This window comes from Salvelinus alpinus, chromosome 17 (genome assembly GCF_045679555.1).
Source record: "Salvelinus alpinus chromosome 17, SLU_Salpinus.1, whole genome shotgun sequence".
Lineage (NCBI taxonomy): Eukaryota > Metazoa > Chordata > Actinopteri > Salmoniformes > Salmonidae > Salvelinus > Salvelinus alpinus.
The window spans coordinates 20,006,912-20,021,870 of record NC_092102.1 but is presented as its reverse complement, the minus strand read 5'-3'; the positions used below and the strand labels follow the sequence as shown (position 1 = coordinate 20,021,870).

General features: G+C 44.1%; 1 protein-coding gene across 1 annotated transcript; it reads right to left on the bottom strand.

The window, feature by feature from the left end:
- Positions 1 to 54: 54 nt before the first annotated feature.
- On the bottom strand, positions 55 to 9,094 carry LOC139542410 (partner of Y14 and mago B). Its single transcript, XM_071347816.1, has 3 exons — positions 8,955 to 9,094; positions 1,818 to 1,911; positions 55 to 1,676 (listed from the first exon to the last, which is right to left on the bottom strand). Exons 1-3 carry the CDS (start codon positions 8,992 to 8,994, stop codon positions 1,190 to 1,192), a joined length of 621 nt encoding a protein of 206 aa, XP_071203917.1. The 5' UTR covers positions 8,995 to 9,094; the 3' UTR covers positions 55 to 1,189.
- Between the last annotated feature and the right edge of the window lie 5,865 nt (positions 9,095 to 14,959).

Genomic DNA, 14,959 nt, shown 5'->3' with positions numbered 1-14,959 from the left:
AAGGTCTATTTTTGGTCCATTTGAAGGACAACTGAGACAAGGTTACAATACAGATGGTGTCTTCAATACATTTAATATTGCAAAGTTAATGAACAATGTAACATTGTAGTGATTCACTACCAGGGAAAGACCGTGTGTGATAGATTTACAAAATGTATCTTTTAAGTTGCTCGATCAAGATTCTTGTTTCTGAATGACTACGTTTCTCTCCATAAATACCATGTAGTCTGTGAGACAAAAACCTCTTCCTCCTGTAATGTAAATCATGATTTTAAAAAAAACTGTCCTATGAGAGAAAAACAACTAACCACATTTCCATTCCGAGACAACCATTACTTAGTATGTTTATATATAAAGAACCATTAACACATCAATGTTACATTTCGTCTTCTCCATGTCACAACAATCCTCCCTATGCCCTGTAATCAGGGGGACATAGTGTTAGTTGTTTCCACTGAAACCAGTTATGCCTGATTTCACCTGTAGAGGGAGCTATCTATTTAATCTCACAGCAGCATTAAAATATCCTTTCATATGAGTGATGTTATTAATGTTGTAAACCATGAATTGCTTCATTATGTACACAAATTCAAACTGTATTTCAAATCATCCAATCATTGGGAAAATGTGTATCATTTCAGCGCACAGATGGGTCAACAAAACGGCATTCTCTTGAATAGGGGCTTTCTGTATCTTTAATGCAATAAATAATATTCTATGCAATTCTCTTGACAGATAAAGGTTAAAAAAAACAAAGATAAGAAATGCACAGTAAAAATACTGAGCACAAAAATAAATGCTATTACAACTATGAATGGCCAATAAGTTAATAGCCAATTCAAGCATACGGGATCAGTTCACTTGTTTTAAAAGTACATTTGAAATGAAGAGAAAAAACATGGCTGTCTCATTGTTGTTTGTTCATTGGTTTTGGAGAAAGTGTGGGAAAAACATGATCAGTTCTTGTCAACAACATAACTTGAGGTGTTAGGTTTATGTACACTTGGTATTCCAAAACCAAAGTTAATGTTGATTGGCTGTCTGATAACACCAAATTTCAGAAAAATGTTCAAGGGAAGCTCATCAATGCAGCTGTAAATATCAATTTCTTGTAGAACTTGGTGTTTGTATTTTCCAACAGTCTAACTTCCACAACTCGTCTGCTGCCCTTTTGACAACCTTTTTAATCTCATGAATCCTCTTCAAGCTGCAGCAACTCATCCTGTATGACCTTGGCCCTCCCAAGCTTATCCAGCTGCTCATTTGTAGCTTGCTTGATCTCCCCAGTGTCCAGTTTCTGCTGCAGTTCCTCAACCTGCCTCAACTTCTTTTTCAGGTTCTTGATCTTCTTGGCCTTTTCTGCTGCTGCTCCTGAATGGTCATTAGTAGCTTCAGCTGAGTTAGATGTAGGCATCTCACTGTCACCGCCCTCTGCAATCGCCACATTCTCAACAGCATTGATAAGTGCTTCCACATTGCTATCTGGGCCTTGCAGCTTGCGCTTTTCCTTGCGTTTCATGTTTCGCTTGGCTGTCTTGGAAAGCCCAGCTGTCTCACTCTCTGCAGTGCCGGGAATCCCCTGCTGCTGCTGCCTTGCCTGGGCCTCATCTCCGGGGCTCATACCTGGTGGCAGGTCAGGCTTGCCCTTGAAGAACTTCACAAATTTATTCTCGTAGCTGAAAACAAAGACAGATTTGCAGAGAGGAAAATAGGAAACAGGAAACAACCATTTTACAGCAGAGGCTTCTATCAAAATACATACAAAATTAGTATAAAGGTTGACTTGACAGAGGTCACTGTCAGGTAGAATTACTTACACAGGGACTTCTTCCTGAGGGGTATAACCATCCTTCACTTTCCGAGGCTTTCTCCAGGTTCCATCAGGTCGCTGTGTAGCAGCAATGTATTTCCCTATAACAGGAGGAGTAAACATGAGCAAATATTACAAATTCTCAGAAAACCATGCATTTACATTTGAACCAATTCATGTGTTTTGCTCAGCTGGTCAACTCAGGCTTGATAAAACATTGATATGTGTGTGTGTTACAACAATATACAAATAAAATAAAATCTATTCAAACTTTATTTGCCACATGCGCCAAATACAACAAGTGTAAACTTTACCGTGAAATACTTACTTATAAGCCCTTAACCAACAGTGCAGTTCAAGGAGAACATTTTCCCCAAGTAGACTAAAATAAAAAGTCATAATAAAAGTAACACAATAAGAATAACTATAATGGGGCTATATACAGGGGCACCGGTATCGAGTCAGTGTGCAGGGGTACAGGCTAGTTGAGGTAATCTGTACATGTAGGTGGGGGCGAAGTGACTATGCATAGGTAACAAACAAACAGCAGTGTACAAGAGGGGGGGGTCAATGTAAATTATACGGTGGTGATTTTTAGGAATTGATCAATAGTCTAATGGCTTGGGGGTAGAAGCTGTTGAGAAGCCTTTTGGTCCAAGACTTGGCGCTCCAGCACCGCTCTACTATAGTGCATTAGCTAGCCACATTTGCATCGGCACTAGCAAGAACAGGAAAGAGAACAATCTAACATAATTGAATGTTTTCTAGTCGCTAGCTAGCCAAATTGATACTGGATTACTGGCTAGCTAGCTAACATTACTGTAGAGACTATAGGTAACTTAGAAAGATTTAGCTAGCTAGCTAATGCATTTCAAATGAGCCATTTGCTGCTGCTACTACTATAGCCCATTCATAGACGGTAATGCTAAACATATACTGTCTACGGATGTACAAGTTTCCCTTTCAAGACGATTCAATACATGACCAAGATACCTGCGCTCCGATACATTTCAGTTTGATTAGAAGAACGAATTGATGTGATGCACTAACAGTTGTTGCATAAAGTTGTTGTTTAATGAGTGTTTGAGCGTTCAACAACATAATGCCCACAAAGCTCATCACAAAGCTAAGGACCCTGGGACTAAACACCTCCCTCTACAACTGGATCCTGAACTTCCTGATGGGCCGTGCCAAAGTGTTAAGGATAGGCAACAACAAATCTACCACGCTGATCCTCAACACTGGGGTCCCTCAGGGTGCGTGCTTAGTCCCCTCCTGTACTCCCTGTTCAGCCACGACTGCGTGGCCAAGCACGACTCCAACACCATCATTAAGTTTGCTTACAACACAACAGTGGTTGGCTTGATCACCGACGAGACAGCCTATAGCGAGGTCAGAGACCTGGCAGTGTGGTGCCAGTACAACAACCTCTCCTTCAACGTGAGCAAGACAAAGGAGCTGGTCGTGGACTATAGGAAAAGGAAGGCCGAACAGGCTCCCATTAACATCGACGGGGCTGTAGCGGACCGGGTCGAGAGTTTCACGTTTCTTGGTGTCTACATCAACAACAAACTATCATGGTCCAAACACACCAAGAAAGTTGTGAAGATGGCATGACAAAACCTTTTCCCCCTCAGGAGACTTAAAGATTTGGAATGGGTCCCCAGATCCTCAAAAGGTTCTACAGCTGCACCATCGAGAGCATCCTGACCAGATGCATTACCACCCGGTATGGCAACTGCTAAGGCATCTGACCATAAGGCGCTACAGAGGGTAGTGCATAAGCCCAGTACATCACTGGGGCCAAACTTCCTGCCACCCAGGACATATATGAACGGTCATTAAGACACTAACAGCTTACAGACGGTAGGCAATTAAGGTCACAGTTATGAAAACTTAGGACACTAAAGAGGCCTTTCTATGGACTCTGAAAAACACCAAAAGAAAGATGCCCAGGGTCCCTGCTCATCTGCGTGAATGTGCCTTAGGAGACATGCTGCAATAAGGCATGAGGACTGCAGATGTGGCCAGGGCAATAAATTGCAATGTCTGTACTGTGAGACGCCTAAGACAGCGCTACAGTGAGACAGGAAGGACAGCTGATCGTCCTCGCAGTGGCAGACCACGTGTAACAAAACACCTGCACAGGATCGGTACATCCGAACATAAACACCTGCGAGACAAGTACAGAATGGCAACAACAACTGCCCGAGTTACACCAGGAACGCACAATAACTCCATCAGTGCTCAGACTGTCCTCAATAGGCTGAGAGAGACTGGACTGAGGGCCTGTAGGCCTGTTGTAAGGCAGGTCCTCACCAGACATCACCGGCAACAACGTCGCCTATGGGCACAAACCCACCGTCGCTGGACCAGACAGGACTGGCAAAAAGTGCTCTTCACCGACGAGTCGCGGTTTTGTCTCAGAGGTGATGGCCGGATTCGCGTTTATCGTCGAAGGAATTAGCATTACAACGAGGCCTGTACTCTGGAGAGGGATCGATTTGGAGGTGGAGAGTCCGTCATGGTCTGGGGCGGTGTGTCACAGCATCATCAGACTGAGCTTGTTGTCATTGTAGGCAATCTCAACGCTGTGCGTTACAGGGAAGACATCCTCTTCCCTCATGTGGTACCCTTCCTACAGGTTCATCCTGACATGACCCTCCAGCATGACAATGCCACCAGCCATACTGCTCATTCTGTGCGTGATTTCCTGCAAGACAGGAATGTCGGTGTTCTGCCATGGCCAGCGAAGAGCCCGGATCTCAATCCCATTGAGCACGTCTGGGACCTGTTGGATCGGAGGGTGAGGGCTAGGGCCATTCCCCCCAGATTGGTGTCCGGGAACTTGCAGGTGCCTTGGTGGAAGAGTGTGGTAACATCTCACAGCAAGAACTGGCAAATCTGATGCAGTCCATGAGGAGGAGACGCACTGCAGTACTTAATGCAGCTGGTAGCCACGCCAGATACTGACTGTTACTTTGATTTTGAACCCCCCCTTTGTTCAGGGACACATTATTCAATTTCTGTTAGTCTGCGGAACTTGTTCAGTTTATGTCTCAGTTGTTGAATCTTGTTATGCTGTTGACAGTGAGAGGACGTTTCTTTTTTTGCTGAGTTTACTAGGCGGTGTCAGAAGAAGGCCTTAAAAAGTCACCCAAGTCATATTGTTCTCTTTGCAACCACACGGCAAGCGGTACCGGAGCACCAAGTCTAGGTCCAAAAGGCTCCTTAACAGCTTCTACCCCCAAGCCATAAGACTGCTGAACAATTAATGAAATGGCCACCCGGACTAAGTACATTGACTGACTGACTGACTCCCCCCCCCCCCCTTTGTTTTTACACTGCTGTTACTCGCTGTTTATTATCCGTGCATAGTCACTTTACAAATTACCTTGACTAAGCTGTATCCCTGCACATTAACTCAGTACCGGTACCCCCCTGTATATAGCCCCGTTATTGTTATGTAATTTTCTTGTGTTCATTTTTTTTTTTTTACCTTTTGTTTATTTAGTAAATATTTTCTTAACTTTATTTCTTGAACTGCATTGTTGGTTAAAGGCTTGTAGGAAAGCATTTCACGGTAAGGTCTACCTACATCTGTTGTATTCGGCACAAGTGACAAATAAAATTTGATTTGATTTAAACAATTATTTTCCATTCCAAATTCAAATCTGCTGCCGATGGAGCTCATGAGCTGGGCCTCTGAGCTGGATCTGTCTGAGCTGACTGTGTGTGTGTGTGTGTGTGTGTGTGTGTGTGTGTGTGTGTGTGTGTGTGTGTGTGTGTGTGTGTGTGTGTGTGTGTGTGTGTGTGTTGTATATGTCTATGGTGTCAATTTTACAGATAAAAAAATACATATAGCACAACTTTGGATTTCACCCATCTCATAATATAATGGTTTAGACCTCTTAAACTCAACTCTGGACCTCAAAGCCAGTTCCACTGCCTTTTTAATTGTTCCCCTCTAATCAGGGACTGATTTAGACCTGGGACACTAGATGTGTGCAATTAATTATCAGGTAGGAATCACGCGAGCTATAGACACAGGGATAGTGGTTGGAAGAGCGAGCTTGTTTGAAATTGAAAAGCGTAGCGTAGCGGTAGCTTTTAATAAAGAATAACATCAAGACGAAGCAGCTGCATTATAAGTGGGATGCACTGTTGAGTGCTACATCCCGAGGGGTTCGTGCTGATTGTACGGGGATTGTGACAGCCGGTTAAATGGCGTCCCTTGAGAAAGCAAGAACAAGATGTATGTCAGAAGAAGTGCAGTGGATGGAAAAAGAGAGGCAGATGAGGTCTAAGAGAAAGAGGGACGAAGAAGGTGAGCTTGAGTCGGTTAAAAATGGCGGAAATATATAAGTTATCCTGTACGAGCTTTATTGACGAATACATTACGTTGTTACAGGTGTCAAGCTTATGAGCATGTGGCAGCAGTGTGTAGGAGGGAGGTTCCTAAGTGTGAGAAGTGTGCAGAAGGGCATGAGACAAAGGAATGTGTACCATTGGGGAAAGTAGGGGTATGTGTTAATTGTAGGGGTGCTCATGGGGCTGGGGATCAGAAATGTCCCGTGCGAGAGAGGCAGTTTGAGGTTTCCAGGGGTAGAGTAGTGCAGAAGTTGTCATATGCTGAGGCAGTGAAGAAAGTAGAAGAAGATGGCTCAAGGGGGAGGGATCCTGAGAGGAATGGTGTGAGTAGTAGATCTGTACCAGTACAGAATAGGCCAACAAGTGATCTATGTTTCAGTAAGATTGGATTTTTAGCGTTTATAGCAATGGTTATCAACTGTACTGCAGGGATGGAACGTAAGCCGCAGAAAATAGAGGTCATGGTGACAGCTGCAGATTGGTATTTGGGTGTGTGACTTGTCATCAGAAGAGTTACAGGGTGTGTTAAGTGGTGATATCCCATCCTTTCAGGTTCTTGGCATGAGGTAAGACTAAATGGATTGAAATAGTGGAGTAGGGTGGTGTTATTTGTATTTGTTTAGTTGTGAATGTAGTAATAGATGGTAGGGTATGCTTATTTATGTATTTATTCAAGCAAAGTCTAAGGGAGTTGTACTCCAGTCTAGTAGTTTGCGATAACGCAACATATTGGATGCCAACCGCCGTTAAACCTCATCAACGAAGAAGAATTATCAGGTCGAACAGAAAACCAGCAGGCTCCGGACCTCGTAGGGTAAGAGTTGAGTACACGTGGTTTAGACCATTTGGAAGTTGACACTCTTCTCCTGCTTCAACCATGCAGTGCTAGTAGTAAAAGCGATCGCTGTCTTCATTACGAAATGATCAACTTCACCCTGCATATCAAAAAACGCAACACGCAGATGTGCCAGATCAGGAATAGTCCTACTTCTCGTTGGTCAGCGCGCAAAGCAACGCACAGCATGCAGTTTGACTAGGCCAGCGGTTTGCAAACTTCTCCTCTGGGAACCCTAGCCATTCCATGTATTTGAACTATTCCACAGCTAGCATACCTGATTAAACTTCTCAACTAATAATCAATCCATTGATAAAAAGATACAAGTCAAAATAAATAAAGTAAAAATAAAACATAACAAAAAGTAAGTTTGAATGACACTAAGGGGCAGTGTTTTTACAGTTAATGCTGGTTGGCCTGAGGCTGATGCAGTGCAGGTGTTTGTACACATGCAATACACACACACTCACATTCAAATGCACACATGTAAATAGTCCCATACATGCAGTCAAACATATTCAGTTGGCCTTGCTGTTATGATTTTTGTTGTCCTTGATGTCTTTTGTTTTTTGCATTGTTGTTTTCCGTTTTCTTTTGTCTTTCTCTTTTGTTCATTTTGTTGGATGTTGGTGAATGGGGGGGGCTGTAAGGGGGGGGTAAGCTCTTGGGGAACTGTGGGGGGGATATTGAAGGGCTGGTGGGAGATCTGTTAACGTGCCCTTAAGCAGGGTGTTGACCCTGGTTGCTTCTGTGTGTCGCTCTGGATGGGAGGCTGTTAGATGACTAATGTGATGTAGTTGTTGAGCGGCTTCACTGCAAGTATATTGTATGTTTAAAATTAACGTTTTTTTTTTTACAAAACTAAAATAAATATATATGTTTTAATCCCTTGGCTATGAATTGTGAAACGTCTAGAGGTCCTCGAGGAGAGGTTTGAAAACCGCTGGACTACACTCATTAACAGTAAATTATTAGGCTACTGTAGTCTGATAAATCAGGCTGTAGTACACAATTAATTTGCTACGTTGCGGAACGCCTGGAACGTACAAAATCGTGTAAATGTTACTTACAAGAGAACGTTGAATAAAATTACATTTGAACTTACTCTACTGGTTGTTTGTGCGGTTTGTCTTTCAGCTGCTCGAAATTTGAGAAATTATCCACAGGAAAGTATTATTTACCAGACTTTTTAGAGAGCCAGTGGGTAACGTTATATGGTTCGGTTTGGCACCAAGGTAAAGTTAGTTTTATATTGAATATTCGGTTCTTCGTTAATAGCTATTGCACAGAGCGTGCCATGGTGACAATGAAAATTGCATATTTTGAACAAGGGGAAGATGGAAAACAATCCACACTTCATTCGATTTATTTTAAAGACTGAAATCTGAAAATTAAAATGTACACACAAAAAATGTGTGGATTGTTCGTCATCCTGCCTGATTCAGAATTGTATTTAACGTTCTGACTTGCAAGGGACATTTACACAATTTTGCACACATGTTTCAGGCTGTATATGCCAATTGTGTATGAAAGCCTGATTAATCAGACTAGGGCTACTAATACTACTAGTTAGGTACTTTTGCGCCCTAGTTTGGCTAAGCTAGCCAACAGAATGTGTCCCATATAGCTAACGTAAGATAGTTAAGACATAGCTATTAACTAGACATTATTTAGTAGTAACGTTGGCTACGCTAGTTATCTGGTAGCTAGCTAACTACGTTAATTAATCAACAATGCAGTTTTAACTCGTGTGTTTGTTGGCTAGCTAACTGGTTAGCCAGCATGCTTGGACAATTTGTTCGCGCCATAACTCGAGCGTTGCTGGGTTACTGTTCTGGGGAAGCGACCTAAAGACAAACGGGTTAGTAATTCTAAACTGTATTTATTCTCACACTCCACCAATAACTTAATTAGAGTTGTAATTTAAATCACCCTTACCAGATTCATCTTCAACATAGGGGGTTGCCATTTGAGCCATTTTGCTCAAAGATCTATTTCCGTTGGCTGGTAGAAATGACAGGAAGTGATGTCTTCCTAGCTGCCCAAAAAAGATACCAGAATTTAGTCCAATCGACGTAAACTCAATATGGTGTGTGTGCAAGTAGAAAAAACATGTGAATTCACCTTACTTAGAGAAACACCAATGCCATCCTCCTCTCGTTCATGTTGATGAAACGGTCTATCACTCTGTCATACAATACACACTTGTATTTGTTGTTGTACTATGATACCTGGCTAAAATGCTTGCTCTCTAGCCTAACTTCCTGTCATGGGCAACACCAGCTAGTTAACATAAGCCTTCTACATATTGAACTTCAATCTTCTCTGGCCAGGGGCACAATGTATGAGTTAAAGGTTGGATCCGAATCGCCTTTATAATCATTGGTAATACGGAGAATTCACAAGGCTGCCGGCCCAGACGACATCCCAAGCTGTGTCGTCAGAGCACTGCACACTGCCCTATCCCATCTGGACAAAAATAATACATATGTAAGAATTAATGAACTACAGCTCAGCCTTCAACACCATAGTGCCCTCCAAGCTCATCACTAAGCTCTGGGCCCTGGGTCTGAACCCTGCCCTGTGCAACTGGGTCCTGGACTTCCTGACGGGCCCCAGGTGGTGAAAGTAGGTAACAACACCTCCACTGATACTTAACACGGGGGCCCCACAAGGGTGCATGCTCAGCCCCCTCCTGTACTCCCTGTTCACCCATGACTGCGTGGCCATGCACGTCTCCAACTCAATCATCAAGTTTGCAGACGACACAACAGTGGTAGGCCTGATTACCAACAATGACGAGACAGCCTACAGGGAGGAGGTGAGGGCCCTGGTCGGAGTGGTGCCAGGTAAATAACCTCTCCCTCAACGTCAACAAAACGAAAGAGCTGATCGTGGACTTCCGGAGACAGCAGAGAGAACACATCCCAATCCACATCAACTGGGCCGCAGTGGAAAGGATGAAAAGCTTCAAGCTCCTTGGCATGCACATCACTGACTATGTGAAATGGTCCATCCACACAGACAGTGTGGTGAAGAAGGCGCAACAGTGCCTTTTCAACCTCAGGAGGCTGAAGAAATTTGTCTTGGCCCCTAAGACCCTCACAAACTTCTACAGATGCACCATTGAGAGCATCCTGTCAGGATATATCACCGCATGGTATGGCAATTGCACTATCCACAACTGCAGGGCTCTCCAGAGGGTGGCACGGTCAGCCCAATGCTTTACCAGGAGCATGCCTGCCTTCCAGGTCATCTACAGCACCCGGTGTCACAGGAAGGCCAAGAAGAGTATCAAGGACCTCAGAGTCATGGCCTGTTCAACCCGCTACCATCTAGAAGGCGCACCAAAGCTGGGACAGAGAGACTGAAAAACAGCTTCTATCTCCAGACCATCAGACTGTTAAATAGTCACCACTATCCCGCCTCTGCCCAGTACCCTGCCCTGAACTTAGTCACTGTTACTAACCGGCTACCACCCGGTACTCTACCCTGCACTTTAGAGACTGCTGACATATGTACATATTCATTAAACACTGGTCACTTTTATAGTGTTTACATACTGTTTTACCCACTTCATATGTATATACTGTATTCTAATAAAGGCTCATCCTATTTAACTACTGCTGTACACACCTTTTCCATTCATATACTGTCCATAATGTCTATACACACCATCATATACATATATATTAATATTCTGAACTCTGACATTGCCCATTCTGATATTTCTTAATTCCTTTCTTAAAATGTTTGGGATTAGTGTGTGAATCTCACCGGAGAAATCATCAGAGCAAATGAAACACCGCCACCCTGTCTCAGTATGTGGAGCCCATGTATCTGATGCTGTCTGGACAAAAATAGTATGGCATGTTGTCGCCGTAGCATTTGATTGATTGATGGCCTCCCTTGTTTTTTATAAAATAATTTGTCAATCAGCTTTGAGTTGAACTAAACTGTGGGTAGTCCTGGCACAGCAAAGCCACCCCACAAGGGAGGCCAGGGCTGCGTACAGTATGTTTTTACGTTCTGGAACGTTCAATTGAATGTAAACGGTACTGGGGGGTTGGGTTGTGGGTTGGGGAATGCTGTCAGCAAAGGCAGTGCCCTTTAAATATGTCACTGATTGCTTCAAGCCACACCACACCACGCCCACCGAACGGGAGCAAACGTACCTCAAAGTCTGTTCAAGAACATTTTGGGGAAATGTGTTGTTCAGTCCAAACCGTTCCGCAACGTAGCAAACGTTCAAGCGAACTCAACGCACCTCAGACTGAAGAGGTTGGATCCGGGAGCTGGATGACCCGGTTTGGGGGCAATGGGGGCCAGCAAGGAGGTCGCAGGGAGGGCTGAGATTTGATGCGGTGAGAGTATCCTGAAGAGGATGAGGGACATCTTTCTGAATGTGGCAGTGGCAGCTTGGACACAGGGAGGGTTGAGATGGAATTTCTCTACAGGAGTGCAACAGATGATGGGGTTCAGATGATGGAGGGAGAGTGTGTAGTCTGTGGGTGTGTTCGCCCGTGCCCGTGGTGAGCAGAGTTTGCACATTTGAGAACATTCCATTGGTCCTAAAGGGAAACTCACCCAGGGCATCGGGCGATGCATAATGAGTGTGCCCTTTTATTGTTGTCAATAAAAAAATGTACAGTACCAGTCAAAAGTTTGGACACACCTACTCATTCAAGGGTTCTTCTTTATTTTTACAATTTTCTACATTTTAGAATAATAGTGAAGACATCAAAACTATGAAATAACACATTTTTAATCATGTAGTAACCAAAAAAGTGTTAAACAAATCTAAATATATTTTAGATTCTTCAAAGTAGCCGCCCTTTGCCTTGATGACAGCTTTCCACACTCTTGGCATTCTCTCAACCAGCTTCACCTGGAATGCTTTTCCAACAGTCTTGAAGGAGTTTCCACATATGCGGAGCTTTTCCTTCACTCTGCCGTCCAACCCAAACCATCTCAATTCCAGTCAAATCAAACTTTATTTGTCACATGCACAACAAGTGTAGACTTTACCGTGAAATGCTTACTTACAAGACCTTAACCAACAGTGCAGTTCAAGAAATGTCAAGAAAATATTTACCAAGTAGACTAAAATAAAAAGTAATAATAAAAGGTAACACAATAAGAATAACAATAACGAGGCTATATACAGGGTCAGTGTTAGTTGAGGTAATTTGTACATGTAGGTGGGGGTGAAGTGACTATGCATAGATAATAAACAGTGAGTAGCAGCAGTGTACAAAAGGGAGGGGGGTCAATGTAAATTGTCCGGTGGCGATTTTATGAATTGTTCAGCAGTCTTATGGGTTGGGGGTAGAAGTTGTTGAGGAGCCTTTTGGTCCTAGACTTGTCGCTCCAGTATCGCTTGCCGTGTGGTAGCAGAGAAAACAGTCTATAACTTGGGTGACTGGAGTCTCTGACAATTTTACGGGCTTTCCTCTGACACCGCCTATTATATAGGTCCTGGATGGCAGGAAGCTTGGCCCCAGTGATATACTGGGTCATTTGCACTACCCTCTGAAGCGCCTTACGGTCAGATGCCGAGCAGTTGCCATACCAGGTGGTGATGCAACCGGTCAGGATGCTCTCAATGGTGTAGCTGTAGAACCTTTTGAGGATCTGGGGTCCCATGCCAAATCTTTTCAGTCTCCTGAGGGGGAAAAGGTTTTGTCATGCCCTCTTCATGTCTTGGTATGTTTGGACCATGATAGTACGTTGGTGATGTGGACACCAAGGAACTTGAAACTCTCGACCTGCTCCACTACAGCCCTGTCGATGTTAATGGGGGCCTGTTCGGTTTTCCTGTAGTCCACGATCAGCTCCTTTGTCTTGCTCACATTGAGGGAGAGGTTGTTGTTTTGGCCGCACTCTGCCAGTTCTCTGACCTCCTCCCTATAGGCCGTCTCATCGTTGTCGGTGACACTGTTGTGTCATCAGCAAACTTAATGATAGTGTTGGAGTCGTGTGTGTCCACACAGTCGTGGGTGAACAGGGCATATAGGAGGGGACTAAGTACACACCCCTGAGGGGCCCCAGTGTTAAGGATCAGCGTGGCAGACGTGTTGTTGCCTACTCTTACCGCCTGGGGGTGGCCCGTCAGGAAGTCCAGGATCCAGTTGCAGAGGGAGGTGTTTAGTCCCAGAGTCCTTAGCTTAGTGATGAGCTTTGTGGGCACTATGGTGTTGAACGCTGAGCTGTAGTCAATGAACAGCATTCTCACATAGGTGTTCCTTTTGTCCAGGTGAGAAAGGGCCGTGTGGAGTGCGATTGAAATTGCGTCATCTGTGGATCTGGTAGGTCTAGGGTGTCTGGGAGGGTGCTGTTGATGTGAGCCATGACCAGCAGTTCAAAGCACTTCATGGCTACCGACGTGAGTGCCACGGGGCGGTAATCATTTAGGCAGGTTACCTTCGCTTCCTTGGGCACAGGGATTATGGTGGTCTGCTTGAAACATGTAGGTATTACAGACTCGGTCAGGGAGAGGTTGAAAATGTCAGTGAAGACACTTGACAGTTGGTCTGCGCATGCTTTGAGTACACGTCCTGGGAAATCCGTCTGTCCCTGCTGCTTTGTGAATGTTGATCTGTTTAAAGGTTTTGTTCACATTGTCTACCGAGAGCGTTATCACACAGTCATCCAAAACAGCTGGTGTTCTCGTGCATGCTTCAGTGTTGCTTGCCTCGAAGCGAGCATAAAAGGCATTTAGCTTGTCTTGTAGGCTCGCGTCACTGGGCATCTTGAGTCTGCGTTTCCCTTTGTAGTCCAGTAAAAGTTTTCAAGCCCTGCCACATCCGACAAGCGCCAGAGCCGGTGAAGTAGGATTCAATCTTAATCCTGTATTGACGCTTTGCTTGTTTGATGGTTCGTCTGAGGGCATAGCGGGATTTCTTATATGCGTTCGGATTAGTCTCCCGCTCCTTGATTCCTCGTAACAGAGCTGGTGTAACTGAGTCAGGTTTGTAGGCCTCCTTGCTCGCACACGCTTTTTCAGTTCTGCCCACAAATTTTCTATAGGATGAGATCAGGGCTTTGTGATGACCACTGCAATACCTTGACTTTGTTGTCCTTAAGCAATTTTGCAACAACTTTGGAAGTATGCTTGGGGTCATTGTTCATTTGGAAGACCCATTTGCGACCAATCTTTAACTTCCTGACTGATTTCTTGAGATGTTGCTTCTATATTTCCACATAATTTTAATTCCTCATGATTTCATCTATTTTGTTAAGTGCGCCAGCCCCTCCTGTAGCAATGCACCCCCACAACATGATGCTGCCACCCCCGTGCTTCACTGTTGGGATGATGTTCTTCGGCTTGCAAGCCTCCCCCTTTTTCCTCTGAACATAATGATGGTCATTATGGCCAAACAGTTCTATTTTTGTTTCATCAGACCAGAGGACATTTCTCCAAAAAGTACAATCTTTGTACCCATGTGCAGTTGCAAACCGTGGTCTGGCTTTTTTATGGCGGTTTTGGAGCAGTGGCTTCTTCCTTGCTGAGCGGCTTCTCAGGTTATGTCAATATAGGACTCGTTTTACTGTGGATATAGATATTTTTGTACCTTTTTCCTCCAGCATCTTCACAAGGTCCTTTGCTGTTGTTCTGGGATAGATTTGCACTTTTGGTAACAAAGTATGTTCATCTCTTGGAGACAGAACACATCTCCTTCCTGAGCGGTATTACGGCTGCATTGTCCCATGGTGTTTATACTTGCGTACTATTGTTTGTACAGATGAACGTGGTACCTTCAGGCATTTGGAAATTGCTCCCAAGAATGAACTAGACTTGTGGAGGTCTTGGCTGATTTTTGATTTTCACATGATGTCAAGCAAAGAGGCACTGAGTTTGAAGGTAGGCCTTGAAATACATCCACAGGTACACCTCCAATTGACTCAATTGATGTCAATTAGCCTATCAGAAGCTTCTAAAG

Bases quoted from the DNA above. Each gene is read 5' to 3' on its own strand.
- LOC139542410 (XM_071347816.1), bottom strand. From the start codon at position 8,994: ATGGCTCAAATGGCAACCCCCTATGTTGAAGATGAATCTG. The intron at 1,912-8,954 runs GTAAGGGTGATT...CTCCTGTTATAG, and splicing joins CTATGTTGAAGATGAATCTG to GGAAATACATTGCTGCTACA. The intron at 1,677-1,817 runs GTAAGTAATTCT...CTTTGTTTTCAG, and splicing joins CCTCAGGAAGAAGTCCCTGT to CTACGAGAATAAATTTGTGA.